The sequence below is a fragment of the Parus major genome, chromosome 3 (genome assembly GCF_001522545.3).
Source record: "Parus major isolate Abel chromosome 3, Parus_major1.1, whole genome shotgun sequence".
NCBI classification, from domain to species: Eukaryota; Metazoa; Chordata; class Aves; order Passeriformes; family Paridae; genus Parus; species Parus major.
Window position 1 is genome coordinate 10,056,628 of NC_031770.1, and position 19,622 is coordinate 10,076,249.

At 38.6% G+C, this 19,622-nt stretch overlaps 1 protein-coding gene across 16 annotated transcripts in view; it reads right to left on the reverse strand.

The window, feature by feature from the left end:
- Positions 1-19,622, reverse strand: part of EHBP1 (EH domain binding protein 1) — a 207,596-nt gene that overhangs the window by 89,529 nt on the left and 98,445 nt on the right. For all 16 annotated transcript variants that reach the window (XM_015622091.3, XM_015622093.3, XM_033513206.1 and 13 more), the window contains one exon: positions 16,064-16,247. In XM_015622091.3, coding sequence (XP_015477577.1) covers positions 16,064-16,247 — 184 coding nt within the window. The remainder of the gene's footprint in view (positions 1-16,063; positions 16,248-19,622) is intronic.

Sequence of the window (19,622 nt, forward strand, 5' to 3'; positions counted from 1 at the left end):
ATAACCCCACCACTGGAACTGCCCCTCGTGAGGACTGCCAGAGAGAAAGGCTCTCTCCCAGTCAGCACATTTGCACAGTCACAAAGCCACTTTAAAATCTAGGATATGTTACAAAGGTTTTGTCATCTGCAAGGTGAGAGTTCAGGTCAAACTCAGGCCAACAGTCAGAAAAACCCCACCAATTCCAGCTGGGTGAAATGAGGCATTTAGGCAAACAGCAACACGTAAGCAACACTGGTAACCAAATCAACTCTCAGCCACAGCAGAGATGTCACAGACTGAACTGAGAGACAAAGATTATTTTAGAAGGTTTTTTAAAGAAAAGACAGGATGACAACACTTGAAAAAGCCTTCCCTACCAGAAACAGAATGCTTCACTCTTAAGCACCATTCATAAACAACACAGAAAACAAAAAAAGCATTACTAAACAAAGCTAGTGAAAAATTAAGGAATGACAGGCTTGAATATTCTTGCTTTAGTCGCCCAACAGAATGAGCATTATTTAAGCAGTGTGAAGGCAGATTGTTATCTTTACCTCTCTGAATAGTCCCTTATTCTGTGAATAGTCCCCATGGAATAACAGCCACTACTCAAGGATTCAATGGCTTAATGAACATAACAAGACTGGCACAATCTGGAGCTTAATTTGCATGCAGTTTGAATATTTTTGCTTTATTAGTTTCATTTCAAAATAAAAATACATGTAAAAGTACCAGCAATTCAAGTGCCACTTGGCTTAACATATATTTTTCCAGGAATTCTTACATTATTCAAATTTGCTAATTGCTAGGACTTGCTCAGCTAAAAGGAGAAATACATGTTAAATGAAAATATCCTTTTTGTTTTATAATATGTAATTAACACAAGCTTTTCTAGCTTCAACACTGTCAAATCTATCCTCTTGAAAAATACACACATAATTTTCATGCAACAAATTAAATTTGGTGTGGTTATGCTTTTAGCACTCAACAAGTAAAAGCTTGTAAATGAAAAGCTGAAGCATAAAGGTATGGCAAGTCTCATTTAAGAAATCAAAATCTTTGGGAGAGAGGAATTGTCTCCTGCAGAACTCAAGAAAAGCTGCTAATAATTAAATACTGCCTCTGATTAACACTTTACACTACATGTTTATGTTGAAAGTCCTTGTTTAAGCAGATTGTGATACAAACCTAATCAAATCACTATTTCATTCTCTTATGATGCCTGGCTAATAACCACACAACAGTTGGAAACTGTCAAAATATTTTACAGCTCAATTGTAATTCCCATCCAAGTCTAAGCATGCAGTAATTGGGCGTTAGCCACGTTCCAGGGGTGTTACAGCAATGCACAGCAGTCAAATCTTCTGGGTTTCATTTTTTTAAAACACATGTAGAACTCCTAAATGATCCCTAGGATCTACTCCATAAAATTTTGAATTAAGTATTAGTACATTGTCCACAGAGATAGCTTTTTTCATTAATTTGATATAGTACTTACGTTAACATTTTTTAAAAATAGCTTGACATTTGGAACTACAGGATTTGTTCAGCAGCTTTTTCCCTTTCCTTAGTTTAAATTCCCCAAGGAAAAAGTATTTTGTGAAATAAATAAAAAATAAACACTTTGAGCAAAATATTACACAGCAAATATTGTAATAGTAAAAGATTTGAGACAAAGTGCTGATTTCAACTTTGAGAAACAAATTTTGTGGCTCATACGTACTTGGAGTATTCCAAGCTGAGTGAGGAAAGAAGGATACTGCTACAACAGGGTGATGTGAAGAACCAGACAGGGCTTTTAGCATGCACTATTACTCCTGCAGTGTACACAGTACTCGTGAGCACAGGAGCCAGATAATGGCCTGATGGGTTTTCCTGAACAGACAACTCCATAGGCATTGCTGATTGGAGTCTGCACTTCTCAGACAGTACCAGAGATACAGATCCATGACTCCCTGGTCTTTCAACACTGTTCCAATCATTAATCCATGCATTAACTGTCACTAACTCCCAGTGACAAGCAGATGACATCACTGGATCCCAAATACATTAATGTCCACCGGATTAAAATCTTGAAGAGGAGTTATGCCTTTGAGCTTCCACAAATAGAAGAAAGTGTTACATTTCAAGTGCCTTTTGGACTTAGTTTACACGGTGTGTTAAATAAAACTAAGCATTCCTGCGAGGTTCTCTATTGGTCCCCAGATGATGCAATGATTAATGTGTTGGGTTTGAGCTGCTTGTGATTCCAAACACTCATCTGCAGGCAGAATTAGGAAACACCTGGACAGAAGGACTGCACCAGAAAACTTCAGTCTTTCAGACAGCTATTAGAAGGAGCATCAGGGGAAGGCATCAACTGCTCTTTCTTGCATGGGGGCATGAGATGAGATTTATCAGAGAAGCCCAAAGGAGCTACAGAGGGTAAACCTTCAGCTAGCACAAATGCAGAAAACTCACACTCAAGCCTCATACATCATCTTCAACATGTCTGATCATGTCCAGCTGTTACAACATGTAGAGAACTTATCACTCACACATCTCAGTCTCCTGCAATACTTTTCACTGCACAAGCACCTCGGGATAGGTGGTGGATGGAAAAGAAGAGAGTCTTCATTCCTACACAGGAATTTCCATGCTTTGGGAAGTGTAAATTAGAGCATTACTACTAGTCTGACAGTAAGTTTGCTAATAAATGTGTAGCAACATATCTAATTGCATAATGAGAGATTAAATGATTATGACAGTCTTTGAAATGGGGAGAATAAAGGGAAGAGAAAGTTAATGTAAAGGGAGAGCTCTGGTAACACAGCAAACTAGCTGCAATTTCATAACTGTGGTAAATTTATAAAAGCCAACTGCTCTAAATAAGCTTCCAGTGACATCTACGAAATTTGTTCTAATACTGAGCATTAGTTCCAAGTTACACGAGCTTCTACAAATTATTTAACTATGTAGGACCCATCAAATTAAAAACACAAGCTTTTCACACTTCTAGGCAACACTGAGAAGCATCAGCCAAGACATGACTGGGAAACAAGCACAGCAATGTAATTTGATTCACACCTACCTTAAAAGCTGTACCTTTAAAGCTGTACAGGAGGGGAGGTCAAAGAGCAATTTTCCCTACAGTTACAATAAAACTTACAGAGCACTCAAACAGAAGTGCTGAAGCTCTAGTGGGAGAATGACAAGTTGATAAATATAGAGTGTGCATGCTGATTTAGTCATACTTTAGGTTCTCAATGAGTTACATTCACATAAGTTCTTTTCTTTACCACATGTAAATACTTAAAAATAATTTAGCAGTGATTTTTTTATTTTCTCCTGTTCATAAAACCTTGGCAGTGTTAGGTGCTGGTACTTAACAATCCCTTCTGCAAGTTTGGGAGTGGGTGGGAGGAAGCAGGAGGTTCAGGTAGGCAAGGTTGGTCTCATCTGTCTCTCAAAACCTCTTTTGCAGCTGGTGGAGCCTGGCTATTAAGAAGACTCTTCAGAGCAGAAGTCTAAGATACTGCAAGCAGATTGAAGAATGCTATCTCTGTCCCTAAGTTATGGAACACTACAGAGGCATTTTATGTCCAAAATCAGACAGAAGCAGCATATTTGTAACTAACTTCACTACAGAAAAAGGTCAGTTCTTATGGAATCAAAACCTACTACTCACAGCCAGTGACTGTTCACCAGTTCATCAGAGTTTTAAAAACTCATCACCAGTTTTTAAAAGAATCTTCTAAGTTGAGAAGGACAAAACAAAATGAGACTATAGTAGGATTTGATCTCTCTTACTCTCTTTTTGCTCAATAAAGATGAAAATAAACTATGTAAAACCTTTTTCTTTTTTTTTTTAATGTGAATCTATTTCTCAAATAGTTCCAAGCAGATAAGCATTTTCCAGTGTCATTTAGATCACCTGTCTGAGGATCCACACAGTCCATTAGTCATGCAGAGGTAGCAGCAAGGACAATGTTAAGGTTTTTAAGGATGTGAAATCTGGTCAGCAAATAGGCCCACTGCATCATCTTGCTTTATTCTTTTTCTTCTGTATTGGGCATGAAATGCTGGCAGAGCAACTGCCAGAGAAAGTGAGACTGAGGTGATGAAGGATGAATTACATTTCATTTGTACTCAAAAAAACCCCAAAATACTGAAACTCACACAAGACCCAAAATCCAGAGCAATAAATTTGTATGTCTGGGGACTAGACACAGTACTGGTTTCCTCCAAAAAGGGAAGGAAACACTTCCAAAAGAGATGAAAGTTCTCTCAAAGCAACCCCATCATGTCCCATGTGTTGTATGCGTTCCATGACTCTTTAATGCTTGCAAAAAAAGACAGGTTGGGATTTTAAATCAACCACTTATATATCCAAGGAGACCAGAAATGCAAGAACATTTCAAAAATTTGGAGGCTCTCATTGGAATTATCTTCTATTATTCATACCTATTCCACATTCTGGTCCTACCTTTGAAAATAATGGTAAGTATGTAAACACAGAAAAAAAATACTGTCCTAAAAGAAAACCCCAAACAACTTCTTTATAAAAGCCTAATCTTGTTGCTATATAGAAATGTAAAAACAGTTAAATGCATTTGCAGAGACAACTCCTTCCCTGAAAACCCCTCAAAAGCAATTTTTCTTCTTACTTTGTTTAGTTTTTTTTTAAATCCTAGTGGCAATACCCCTTTAACATTTTAGGTAGAGTGGAAAAGTTGTGGTTACAGTTACAACCACACTGAGCATTGCAACAATATTTGGTTTGCCATGTTTTTTATATGTAAGCCTATTGATTGGGTTCTGATCTACACCCATGTCTACATAAAAGATTGAATCCCATTATGTCACTGAGTCACTGCTGTCAATGACAACCATGACAGACGATTTACCAATAGCACAGAGGGCCAGGAGAGCACTTTAGAAAAACATCAATTCTGCTACATTGCTTTACAGTGATAAAAACAAAGCTTCTCACAGAGTTCCTAAGAGCACTTTGGCAATGTTAAGAAGAGGGCTCACGGTGTTACAGAATATGGTTGGGTTATGAAGCCGATTCTAGAACAAACCACTTGAATTATGATTGAATTATAAGCCATCTCTATTGGACTGGTGTCTGAATTCACTTTCCAGAAATAAATAAACATATATTTGTTTTATATAAAGGCATATATATACGTAATACTTATTTATTGCTATAAAGGTATACATATATATATATACACATACCTTTGTATGTATCTATATACACACTCAGGAAGAAAATATACGCTCTCTCAATATATAAAAAACACCCCAAGCTTACCTGAAATAGCAAAAACACATTCTGACTATGTGTTTTTTAAGTAAAATTACTTTCATTATGCTCCAGAGGCATAAAATACAAGGCAGCTAATTGGAAAAAAAAAAAGAAAGAATACAAAAATAGAAAACTTTTTTTATTTATAATTTTTTATGGTGGTATAACATTTTAGGACATTTTAGAGGTTGTTTGGCTGAGTTAGATTCTAAGGATGTATTTGCATTGAAGCAAACCAAGAAACATGACCCTTACAAGGCTTTAAGATTACAGTTCCTCTTTTCAAAGCCTATTCAAAAAGTGTTGATGAAGTGAGGAAGAATGAAGATTTTAGCTAGCCTACCCAAGAAAAAGAGAGTGTACTTCTCCTTGTGGTTTGCCCTTTCAGCATACAAAAGAAACTAAAGGGTTAGAAACAGCTCTAACCTGCCCCAGTTCACACTCGTGGAACCTTGGGTGGAAAGATTTCACTGCTCTGGGACAAAACTGAGGGGCAACTAGAGAACCTCAACTCCCCCTTGCCTACAGTGGACTCTGCATTAAGTCTCAAGAATGCTCAGGAAAATCCAGGTGTGTAACAGTCAGCATCCAAATGTCCCTTCAAAATGTATTTCTGTGGCTGTGCTGTGTGCCTGTGACAGCCTCTCCCCCAGTTATGCAGGCACAATTTGAGCAGTTGTGTACACATCTGTAAGCTTAACGTCAGTCCCCACACTGAGCCCGCAGGGAAATAAAAAAGGCAACTTTCTACAGCCACAGTGGGCATTGATCCACACCATGCAAGCAACAGTGATGTGCTCTTGGTGCTAAAGATGCCAGGCATGCATATGAAGTTGCTCCTAGTCTCAAAATTAAACATTACAAGACCTTTACCAAAGTACAAAAAATGAGTAATGAAGCCTCTGGTACCTAGAGAGTTGTGTTCTTCAAGATATTCCACCCCAAGTAACAGCAGGGGATTTTGGGGTAATTTTTTTGTTTTGGTTTTATTTGTGTTTGGGTGAGGGGGGTGTTTGTGTCTGTTGAAACACTCCTTATTTTGGGGATGGCAGACATGTTACAACTACTGAGTATCCTGTGGCACAGCATCTGCAAGTGGGAATCCACAGCTCACCCCAGCAAGCTCTGCTCTAAAGGAGTATGGGGAGAGGCAGGATACGATTAGAAGATGTTTCACCATGCTACATCCACTGAATCCAAATGATTTCTACCCTGTGAGAGACTGCCCTCTCAACACCATAGCTCTCTTTAAAGTGGTGTAAGCATTTAATCAGTGAGTGCTTAATCAAGCTTTTAAATATTAAAGTTGAGCTAATATATTAAGCTCACCAATATTTTTCGTAACATTTACAAGGTGATTTCCTTAATGGCTTTAGTTTGAAGCTAGCTCCTTTAAAGCCCTTTCATTGAGCTAGAGCACATGATTTCATTCACACTTTAAAAGCTTTTCCTACACATGCCTTTCAAAGCTGATTTGTCTGAATTAGACATATGAATGATATCTAAATTCTGTGCATTACTCATTACTACAAACTATGAAGTATCATTCAGATGTTAATACAATTATCTGCTAAACTGAAAAGCAGCTCTTGTCAATAATGAAAGTAAAATAAAAACTAAAATACATTTGCATGTCCTCTTTTTATTGAGATAAAGACAAATTTGGTATATATAATGACACATAAAATTACTTAAGTTGAATCAGAAGGAGTTCTTGCTTTAAATATATTTTTAACCTTTTTTTCCACTTTATTATTCCACTTAATTACAGAGTGCCTGCACTGTATTCACTTGAGATCCATCTATATGCTTCTGCACAGGACAAATCAAACCATAAAATATTATCAGGATCTTGATTTTGTATTCAAATGGCTGATTCTCCAGCAAAACAACATCTCTTTTTTCCTGTATACTCCATTCTTGCTTTCCTTAAAACAACTCAGAAAAAATGTGAATCTAAAAATAAGGTACATGCCACAAACCCCTCAGACAGCTCATATAGTGACAGTTGCAGAGAACAGAGTTCTGCTGAAAGAATAGAGAGAAATAGATTTAAAAGGAGGCAGTGAATCAAAAAACCCTGCCTTGAGCTCGATGCCAACAAAAACCAGAATCACTCAGTTCCTTTGGACTGTTTTCTATTTATTTTCTTTTCTTTTATGCGGTTAATATTTTAGGAAATTGTTGGGTTTTTCCCCCCCTTTTTTGTCACCACAGACACTCCCTTTAGGCAACCGTGCATCAACAATCCTCCCACGTTCAAAGTCGGCTACATCTGTTGCTCTTTCCCATTGTTGAAAATTCCTGCCTTAATCCTATTTGACTTTATTCATGCAAAGGTCATCCTGAATTCAACAAATGGAGGAGCGATAGCAGGCACACTGTTGAACATGGCTAAAAAATGCTCTTGTAGAACATGCAGCTAGTGTGCCGGCACTATCGCACAAGTACTCGCTTTATTATGCAGCCTCTTGTCACCAGAGCTCTGTTGCAGTATGAATTGGCAACACATTTCTCCTTGCAACTCAGGAATACAACATTTTCCTTCTAACTGGTTCGATTTTCTCTCCCTTTAAAAAGGTTTGTGCTTAACTTGCATTTGCTGGTGGGTATGACTGCAACATACACATAGAATACCTGAGCGTTTACGTGCCCCAAGGCTGGGCTTCTGGCACCTATGGATTCCCTTTTTCTCCTGGATTTTACCTTTGAGTAGATCTAGCTTCACAAATCTGTTTCACTAACCTGCCCACCTAAAACTAATGGTGATCACAATTTTAAATAAATTAGGCAAAATTCTATCTAAAAATACAAAGTAGGGTAGAATAATACAAATATCTTATTTTAGGGGCATCATTGCACCATAGATCTGCTTACAAATGCCATCTATTTTGGTTTTAGACTTTCTTTTCTTGCAACAAAAAGCATTCTGGCTTAGACCTGTGATTTATTCCTATGCTTAAGCATCTGACCCAAACCAAAGAACACTTAGCAGGAACAGTGAATTAGTAAGCAAACCAAAGTTAACTATCAGACTGATTTATGAAGGGAAGATAATTATTTTTGTAATATGTCCATAACTCATCATGACAGAAGCAAAGCAGTGTTTATTCATGCACACTTATTTCCAATTTGGGGTGCTTGCCAACCAGGATGAACCAAACCCATCCCTCAGGCAAGCAGAGAACCAGGCACATTGTTAATGTGCTCCTTTCACTGAGTGCTGCACGGGGGCCATGGATGAGCCATGGATGGGGGAGAGGGCACCCAGGACTTTATCTAAACAGGCCCCAGCCCGAGGTAACAGCTCAAAGTTAAATGCTACAATGTCAACTTCTATAAATTGTGCTGAGGTCCTTGTTAGGTGCAAGGGAACATTGGAAAGAATCAAGTTTTCACTTTAAAAGCTGTCCTGTACTCTGCTTGTGTGGCTCTTGTTAAGGAACCTGATAATAAGGTATCAAAACTGTACAGAAAAAAGACAGATTTTTTTTTCCAGGTTTTTGTTGCAAAGATTTTGAGGATTTTTGTTTTGATGATGGTTTAAGAAGGCCTTAGGAGAGGAGAAGTGTTCCTTATTTCTTCTACTTTTTAAAGAGCAAAGCTTGAACTCAACATGAGTCTCTGAAGCCCAGCATGAGAATCAAAGCCCTCCAGGTCACAAACCACAGAAGGGTCTCCAGCACCTACCTCAGGAGCCCATGGTCTTGTGCCATCTGCCTGCCTCCCCACAGCTCCCTTCTGCCAGAGAAGAGAAGGCAAATAACTTACAGGAAATAGAATAAAATAAAAGGTGCTCACAGGGGGTATAGATTTTCAGATGACATCTCCCAGAAGATGGCCTAGATCTCACCAGAGCTGGCCCAGTGCAGCTGTCATTTAGATGTTTGGGGAGGCCAGGACTGCTCCAGCTGTGCCAAGGGGTGGCTGTGCCCAATCCCCTTGTCCTCTGGGAGGGAAACCAAACTGCCATGGAAGCATTGATATTTAGGAAATGCAGCACTCCAGAAATCTCAGTGCACCTTTTCCACAAATACTGAAGTAGCATTTTATGGCAACAAATCTAAGATCTATAATTTGGTATTTTAAATTTAAAATATGAAAAGTGAGACCTGGAATGTCACAACGCTGGTGCAGTTACCAAACCTTACTTGCAAAGAGATTTTGCAGAAATGGTAACTGGTGCAACCCAGTGCTGCAGGCACTGACAAAGTTTCCATCCATTTCAGCAGGAGCTACATTGCACCAATAATGCACAAATACCTTAAAGAGCAATTATGAAAATGACAGAAGCAGTCAAGCATTTATCAACCTGAACATTATGTATATTAATTTGCAATGAAAAATATTTTTCCAGGACAGCTCTGGAGACCTGTTATCTGCATCTCCACTACTAATAAGGACCTAAAGAAGAAACAATCAAACACTTAAATAGCAGCACTTAAAGTTGCCAAACGAAGTGTTCAAATTATGGTTACAAATGCATTTTTATTAATACCCTTTGTATAATAGCATATATATATTTTTTTGAATAAAAACTGAAGTCCACAAAAAAATCCACCTCCAGATTACTGTATGCTAATGCTTTTGAGTCCTCAGTTGAGCCACCTAAGACTTGACCTTACAGAGAATTGTTTGTTTAGGATAGTTCATGTGACAGAAAGCATCACTCTCCCAACTGCATGGCACTACAGTCAGACCAACAGCTCTGCTAATTTATCTGGGTTGGATGCAGCTGTGAACTTGAGAAAAAAAAAAACAAAAAACAAACCAACAACAAACAAACCACCACAGTACAAAATCTGGTTCAAGAGATTAGCTTAGCACCACGCATAAGGAGCTCATGACAGAGGGAAGGATCCCATTCACAGCTCCTGGGCAGCATTTGTCACAGAAAGCAGTGCCTTTCTCTGGCCCTTGGCTCAGCACACAGCCTGGACCAGCTCCCTGGAGAGCAGAACATACAGGGTGGCACGAGCCACCACGCTGATGTGTTTCCATCCAGGTAATACTCCAGCTTCTGGGACAAAGAGGGAAATAAGAGGCTGAAGATGGAAGCAGCTCAGCTCAGCTTCAGTCCTAAGAAAAACTCCTGCTACAGGAACATTTGGGCAAATTGCTGATGGTTTTAACCCTCAAATTCTGAAGGAAGCATCTCTCTTAGAGATAATATGACTACAGAGCAGTACCTAAATCTTTATGACAGCATGGGCACAAGATACTTCAGTCAGAAGTGCAGAAAGCCACATAGAACATGGAAGGGCTTGGTTTCCTCTACAGTCTTGATGTTAGCACCAATCATGGGAATAATATGAGGGCAACATAGTCAAGTTCACAAACACCATTTAAAACTCATGAAAACAGTAATAGGGAATTGCTTAAGTTTTGGATTTTAAAAAAATGGAGCCTCTTTTATCCTTTAACACTTGAAAAGGAGCAAGTTGACTGACTTGTCTGTGCTTCCATATGATTATCTCACTACCTCTCTGTTCATATTATATGTGCAGCTTGTCTTTCTTGCTATTAAAAGAAAAAATGTCTTTAGGCTGCATGCAAAGGCAGATTTTCTCAGAGTACCTTTTTTTTTTTTTGCTTAAGTTCATAAGAGCAGACATCTTCCAGTTCTGTCCAGTACCTTCCAGGTCTTCCTTGGGCTTGAACCATCTATCTACATAGGGAGTGACAAATATCTCATGAAAAGAAGCTGTACAGCTCCTTTGTAGCAAATGTGAAGCTGAAAAGGATCAAAATAATTGAAGAAGATGTTCCAGAGAGCTGGGAAGTTCTTATGTGAATGAACAACTGGAGATACTTTTGATACCAAGGGACAGTGAGTGATCTTCATCTCCCATGTGGAATTTACTGCATTCCTCCACTCAGCTGCATTACTGCATGTGTGTTGTACTATGAAGACTTGATACTGTTTGGTCACATAAGGTTGGTAAGCTTAAGGTAAATAAAAGTGGAGAAATCAAGCAACTGGAGACTTTAGGATCCCTGATATCTTGGGAGCTGTAGGGGAAGCTGTCACTTCTCCCCCTTCCACTAAACCTACCTGTTTTGTGCTCTAAGCATTTATTCTGGCTTAGAATGAATGGGAAGGAGTGAAAAAAATTACAGGTTCCTTGTTGTTCCCTCAAGAAGTATCTGAGAATTTCTCTTCTTTCATAAGGAAGAAATTTGTACCTGCTTTGCTGCTTGAAGGACAAACTGCCTATCAGGCAGAAATCTTTCTGGACAGCCTGAACATCCTGAAGCATTGCAGATACACAGCAGATTACCAAGGATACTGCATGGAGATGGATCATTACATGTCATGCAGAAAATGATTCTGTATTTCCTGTAAATGTTTCATTAGAGCTTAAACCAGCTAGCTTGTCTGGCATGAGAGAGCAGATTATTACTTGGCATGCAAAACAATTAATTTTAGTTATAAAATGAGAGACAGAGAGAGCTTTAACAATGGTGATGACAAACTGGGATGTTACTATTGGCTTTGGGCTGCTATGTGAATGTGTATTCTCTTCATCCACTGACTTAAAAGGCCATCACAAGTTCTTATCTAAGAGCACCAATTCCAGTGTTTTCATGACTACCAGCAACACCATGACCTTAATAAAGGCAAAAATGGTGTATACAATAGTGATAGTCTTAAGCTGATTTATCATCCTGTCCTGGTGCCATACACCTTCATCAATTGCAAGGAATAACTAAAAATCCATTCAAGGTATAGTTCAAGAAGCATCTTTTGGTCTGATATCAACTTTATGTCTGTTCTTATAATCATGTATTGCCAGAGAAACATCTATCCCCATGATGGAGTGCAGGAGTTTCATTTACTGAGAGATTCTGGGCAGGCAGCTGTGAGATGGAACTCTGGGAGCTCCCAAATGCCAGGCTGGCAGCCTGTAGCAGTTACTCTGTAAGTCATGTCTTGAACCAACACAGGCTTCCAGACCCTGAAGGTGGGAGAAAGGATGCAAGACCAAGCTGGATTCACCAAACATAACACACATGTTTGCTTTCAATAAGTTAATGGTAATGGCAGAAAACTCCTGGTTTCATGAGACATCAACAAGAGCTTTAGCTAAAGTCTGGTAATAAACTGAATACACCAAATCCCAAGAAAAGCCTCTCTCAGAATTGTTTCCTGAAAGTGAAGGGCATATGCTATCCTTCAAAGGAGTCAAAGAGTATATGTTAATCCAGGACAAGAAGTATTTTCTCCTAACACTTAAAAATAACTATGGTTGAGGAAGCTTACCTGTTTCTTCCTGTTCCCTAGTAAATAATTCTTTACCTCCTACTTAAATTCAGTAGCATTCCTGCCCCCTCATTCTCACAAGGACAATAAAATCCTTGATTGTGGAGAGACAGACTGCTTTAGCTCCTCTACCTCGAGACATAGTTGCCAGCTCTGGGACTGACCTTCTTTCAAATAAATTCAACATCATGCAGAGAAGAGATCTGAAACTGGCTGAGACTTCACCCTGCTTAAGTTCTTACGTGTATTTTGTAATCAGCTAAAGCAATGATGAGCACCAATATACATGCTATGTACTGGTCTGATACCACATTTTGAGACTGAGACCACATTTTTTTCCACAAAGTCAGCAAGTGGGGGAAATTTAAAGCCTATCATCTCTGTGAAAGGCAGAACCTGGTTATCCAAACCACGTAAAGAACAGTAACAGATGTATGACAGTAACAAGCCCAACAAGGCTTCAGCACAGTTGGGCTTGACAGCACTGCAGAAGTTTGATGACTGAAGAGCTTAATTACAGCTTTGCACTTTGTCAGACTCACCTAAATAGAGTCAGCATACCATAGTTTTCAAGTCATTTGAGATGATTAACTGTGGGGTAACTCCAGATCTCAGACTCTGCATTTTAAGCTCTCTCTGATGACTCAGATTAGTTTGGAGGAGGTACACAAAACAGGAGAGAATAAAGATATTCCTTTAGGAAGTGTGAATAGATAAAAACATTCCAAAGCAAAACTTCCTCCAAACTCAGATATGGCAGATACTGAGCTAAGTCTGTGAGCTGAAGAGCTGGACCTTTACAGAGTGCTAAACCCTGCCTTTATCTAAGATAGATAATTGACCCTTCCTCACCAATACAGCTGACAGGAGATCTTTAAGTGATCAACAGGGCCTGCTCAAGGGGAAGACACTGAAGAGGTTTAGAAAGGGTTTGCTACCACAGGTAACTGACTGCTCATCACTTAATAAATTTGCTGGTGTGTAGATGGTAATGAGTGTTTGTGTTTTTTGGATTCAGCCAATATGAGAAACACTGCTAGGATGTGAAGGAAAAATGAGCATCAAATACTTTGACAAAGACTTGCAGAGGAGCTTTTGGAATATTTTTCCTTAAACTCTGAAGTTCTAATATTAATGCTGCGTTTGTGTAGTTTAAAGATTAGCATTTCTGCTCCACAGACATTTCCTATGACAACAACCAAGACAGGGAATTGAACCTGCTGAAAGCATTAGCCTCTGGTATAGCTTCCAAAGCCTTTTGTGCACAACAAACTTGGACAGAACACTGACTAAGACACATGATTTAACCTCCCTCTACCTAAGTTTACCTCTATAGGACTAAGGGCATGTACTATGTTCATGTTTATATAGTGCCTATACCTTTGGATGGAAGTTTTTCTGGAGTTGCCAAACATTGTCTCTATTATTGAGCAATAAACAAGTCATTTGTGCCAATGCTCCAAGTCCCACCTGGGCACTATTTTCAACTGTTCTGTGAAAAAAAAAAATTCTTTTCTTTTAAATGCCAGTACTTTTCCAAATTTCAAAAAGCATTCCAAGTAAAGTGCTTTTGATCTGAGTGCAAAACAATTCAAGCACAGAAAAAAGACTACACTCACAGAAAGCTATCTGCATTGCAAGTGACCGTACAATATTTTAACACACCCACTCAGCAAAACTTTCCACTGTAATGTAATAAACCAGGGCCCTGCATCTGCTTTGGACCCTTCCCTAATGTCTCCTATCCTCCAAAATCCTGTTAAAAAATTAATTAAAGCTTTCCTATAAAAGAACATGTGAGCACAGAGCTCCACCTTCCCTCCCAGCCCTAATGAAAATCAGTGTTTTCAGTGGACCTTTGCTGATCTCAGCAGTGCCTCAGGGGCAGAAAGGTGGGCTGTAAGCAGGCAGGCACCAAAAAAATTCACCAGGTAACACCACACAGAAAAGCAGGAACTACCTGACTGTCCATAACAGCACAGTCTGCTCAGAGAATTCAATCCTGAATCTTTTCTTAATCAATTCCAACTTTAAGACATGCTAAAGCTTGATCTAGGGAAGACAAAAACTACAACAACCAAACTTGGTAGTAACATGTTATTTCAGCACAGTGAGGACATTTATAAAACAGAGAGACACATTTCCTTGGATACACATCTGCAAAAAAACACCTTTCAAACAATGAGCAAGGGGGGCACAATTTCCACCAAGCAATCTGATAAAAATCTCCACATGTCTCTTCACACCCTTGGTAGTACCAGAAAGCTTTGCTTTGGCCATTCTGCTTGACCCAAGAGCCAGACTCCACCAGAAATCAAATAATGTGTCACTTTTCTTGCAGAAACTCATACAGAAACTGCAACTAACAGGGCTGAACCCCATTTCAGAGTGTTATAAAACTTCTGTGCTTTGATTTCATATATCCCTGGTTTTAGTTTTGCATATGAAGAATAACTTGTGAAGTGTACTTGTGGTCTTACTCCACTGTTCTGCTTTGCAGTGAACAGACAGAGATTGGGTTTCTGGTCTCATACTCTTTAGCCTGATTGAGTGGTAAAATGACAACAAGATCAGAGCCTGAGTGGACAAGGACATGTGAGCAATCTGGCTGAGTAATTACACAATGAAATGATAGATATGACAAGTAGCTTCCCTCGATTCTGAAAGTAGAGTACAACAGCTCTGATTCAAGGCAAACCAGATGATAACGTGCATACATTGGGCAAGACACACTGGAAGGGAGGCATTCTGTCCTCATCTTCCTACCTTTAAAACAACACATGGTATTCATTTCTAAGAAAGGTCCATTAACTTATGCAATTAAATGCTTATTTTGCTTAAAGAAAAAGCACAAGTGGTGCTAACTGCTGAAACACTGGAGCTGAAATCCACACTGACAGAAGTTGGCTGTTGCAGTAATAAAACACCCACACCTCACATTACCTCTTCCACTGAAATTAACTCTGATTTTCCCATGAAAAACATAAATGGATGTGCATATGTCTTTAGTCTGGACATTCCTAGTAAACAGTTAACCTTATCTTTAAGGTAGACTAATTTATTTTTTTTTTCTTTTTTTAGATTACTTCAACATAGCTTTGGAATTGGACATATATTAATCCCAATACAAATAAACTGTATCCAGTACTAAGCTTTTAAAACCCAGATTTATGACAGAAATGTGGAGACAGACTCTTCAACAGAGGCAAGGCTTAGAAGCATTAAACTAGATCAGGACAAAGCACTGTTCAACATGATTTTCTTCCTTCTCCACAGCATATCCAGCTGTCCTGTAACATTGGTTACTAGAAGACTCACTTCTTTGAAACTCCAGATGCTGTTACTGTTGTCATTAAATCCTGAAAGAAAAAATACAAGCTCCTACTCCTCCCTATGATCCAAGCCAATACCTTATTAAATACTGGCAAAGCTTTTAAGATGCCTGTGGAAATAAACAGGATGTTTACAATGCACAGAAAGGTACTGTTACGAACAAAGACAAAATTTTGGTAAGAAAAGCTTACCTTAGGAGAGGAGGAAAGCTCCCTCGATGCAGGAATTGCTGAAATGTTCTCACCCATGCCCATCTCTGTCTTTGGCAAGAGGTTTGGGGGTTCAGGAGCCTTTCTTTTCATCTTCTTTTCTGGTTCTTGCAGAGCAACTTTAATTAAAGCAGGGCTTGATTTTGGTTCATAAAATGGATTTGATCTAATTAAAAGAAGGGAAACACATTTCTTTGCTATCTCCTTGGAAATAAAAGCAAAAATAAGACCTGCTTAGGAAAGCCAATGACTAAAATGCTTTTATTCTCCCACATAAGAATGTTTTACCTTTATACACTTTTAAATACTACATTTTCATACAATTGAAAAGTGAGTTACAACAGCTAAAACTGCCTTATTCAGTCATAATTTCCATATTTTTTATAAAGTCCTGTAAATTGCAGAATTTTTATCAACTGCATAAAGCTAATTCTTCAATTATACTTCACTATCTATCAAAGAGTGATCTGATTTTATGACAAGATCAATACCAAAGAACGTGAGTGAAGTTGCTGAGTGTTTAACACTCTAATGAACAGAATAAAGACAGCTTGGTTAGAACAATTAAGAATCATCCCACTGGTACAGTCATGCTCCCACAGGGCTTTAGAGGCCTCACTCTTGGCTGTCCAGTTTTGAAAAGTTTGGCCTCCACGGGTACACATTCAGCCTCAAGTACATTTCAAACTCTGTAGTTTACAGGCACCACACCATTTTAAGAACACTCCTTAGGTAAGAGAATAGTGTAAGAAATCCACATCTGACTTGCATAAATCTCTCTGCAGACATAAGCAGGCATCACCTGTCTATTTTGAAAGCGCTTTTTATAACCAAACCTTATTTGAGAGCATTACAGAGTAAGCATCTTCCACCAAGTAAATGCAGTCCAAAGAATTATCCTTAATTTGGGTGTCCATGTTCCAACTCTGCATTTGTACCACCCTAAATAAATACCTCCACAGCCAAATTTTATGTTAGCTTGGTACATCAAATATCAACCAATCAATAATACATCAAATAATGGCTTCTTCTACACACTTAGTAGAGCCAGCAGCTTTGTATCCTGCAAGGATATTTAAGGAAATCTTTTTTTGCACTGAATTATTTCCTTTTTAGTACTATTTGCTTTTCTTATTTTGCAATCAAAATCTGGACAGTTAGTTTATTCTTTTCTAGTCCCTCTTTCTCATGGAAGATATATTTATCACATATCTCAAACTATGATTCCCAACAATCTAGTTGCATACAGTTATTACATGCAGTGTAACCAACCACAACGAATAACCTCAGTCCCTTGAAGTCCTTTAGAATTCAACTTTGGATGGAAATACTAATGTATTAGATAAGGGCCTACCTAGCTAGATCCATTCACAAGTTCCCTCTCAGGATAAGGGTTGGGAGCTAGCATACACTATTTTTAAGAACTACAACAGCAGTAAAAAACAACTATTCATCCAATTGCCTTCCACACAACACCAAATTTCTCTCCTTTGTACTTGTAATATGAAAATATCTTTCAGTCTCATAGACAAACTTTAGAGTTTATTTTATTGCAATTTACAGTCATCCTGTTTTCACTGAGAAAAAGCAAGTAATTAATACCCCACATCACAGAAATCTGCTTTTCAAAGGCAATGTTTACCAAAGCATGTAAGTGAAAATCTCCAGACCTTTCTAAGAACCTGCTGCTTCTGCTCCTTACAGAAAAAGATATCCAACTTCTGAAGCAAAAGGAAAGACTAACATTAAAATAACTCATTTGTTGACTGAAGGCAACTTTCAGGTGTTTCCACTTTGCTGCCTGTCAAGTGCAAAGCCACCAGTGCAATCAAAACCAAAGGCAACCAAAGTAACAAATTAAATAGAAACAGAAAGGTGTTTTCCATGGAAGGCAGTAGGAAAAGGAGGTATTCAGGCTGGAGTGGAGAATGCATGCAGTTGTCAGTAGCTCTAATTTAGCTGACAGCCCAGGTCAGCTGCCTTCAGACACCAGAGAGTTCAAAGGGAGGTGAAAATGAAGATAAAAGAGATAAAGGCTGAAGAACAATGCATTCTATAGGACAGCACAAGGTTTTATTTAGTTCAACAAGTCAGCCTTTGGAACAGCCAACAGGCACAGCATGTTTAGTAGGAATTTACCTCTGAATTAGAAAGGTGTATTTGTAAGGTGTTAAAATTATTTTGGTATGAGAAAAAGCCCAACACCTTATCAGTGAGAGTAAACAGGTTTGGAAGAACCATCTTTCGAACTTTTAAGCTCTAGAACTGCCTGCACTGCAGGTGTCATCCTGAAGAACTGTACCCACCAGAAGGAAGTGCTATAAGGAGAGAAACCTTCTTCTCTAGAGAAGAACTTGCTTGAAAGCCAGACTAAACCCCCACATTTTGGTCACAGAACAGACACAGGTACATGCACAGAACAGACATGCACACGTGCTACCTTCTACTTTCCTCTCTGTACTACCCTTAATTTGTCTTACAAATATAGAGCAAGATTTTTGAAAAATAATACCAATACACAAAAAAACAACCAAAATGGTTCTTTCCTGAACAAACTGTGAGGTTTGTAGTCATGAGGAACTGATATACACAGCAGAGTTTAGTCCAACAGTTTCCATAAAGCTCTACAAGAAATTAAGCATCTGAAAAGTCTGGTTGAAAAGAGCCTTAGCTGGAAAATATTAAAGCACTTTTCTCTGAGGCCAGCCCCATATTTACTGGCTCTGTGAAATTATTTAATGGATTCACATAAAATGATTTGTCTGAAGAGACACTAGACTGTCCTCCACAAAATTAAAACATTTTGGACCTGACAAGATACGTGGCATTAAACTGTCACTTCAATGTGACAAAATGGCTTGTGGCCTCTTGTGCAACAGGCAACTTCAGCAGATAGCAACTGGATAGCCTTGCCAATTACACAGCATAATTCTAAGCCATACAGTGATTAAAGAGATAAGAAGCCACAGAGTCAAATTATATTGGAATGCAAATTTTATTCTGACCAATTTAAAAATTATTTTGATCAGTCTTACCAGTTAGCTGAAAAAAAAAATTAAAAATAAACACTTTACTGAAGAGGAAACCCAAAGCTGTCAGCATGGCAGGGCTAATAGGTCAGGCAGTATGGCCAACCAGAAGTACTAAGGTTGAAAGCATACTTGCAGCAGTTGTGAGCTGTGCTATTTTCAAATAATTAACTTCACAAGGTGTGCCCTCCTTCACTAACAGGTGGATTTTAATGTAAGAAATTCAAAAAAAGGCAAAATCTTCCACTGAGAGTGAAATGTCCAAAGCAACAAGACGAAAATGTGTCCCTTGTCTTTACCCTTTACCCTTTTAGGTAGGTATGAGAAATTAGCCAGAGAAAGTATGTTTTGAGAGCACAGTTTTGCAGCAGAGTAGATGTTCTGGCTCACCTGGGCCCCTCTGTGCCACGCAATGCCTCGCGATGCTTACACGAGTCCATGACTGGGCTTTGTGTGTGTGTTATGAAGTGTTAGTTCTCTTCACAAACATTATGTATTAGTCAAATGTATTA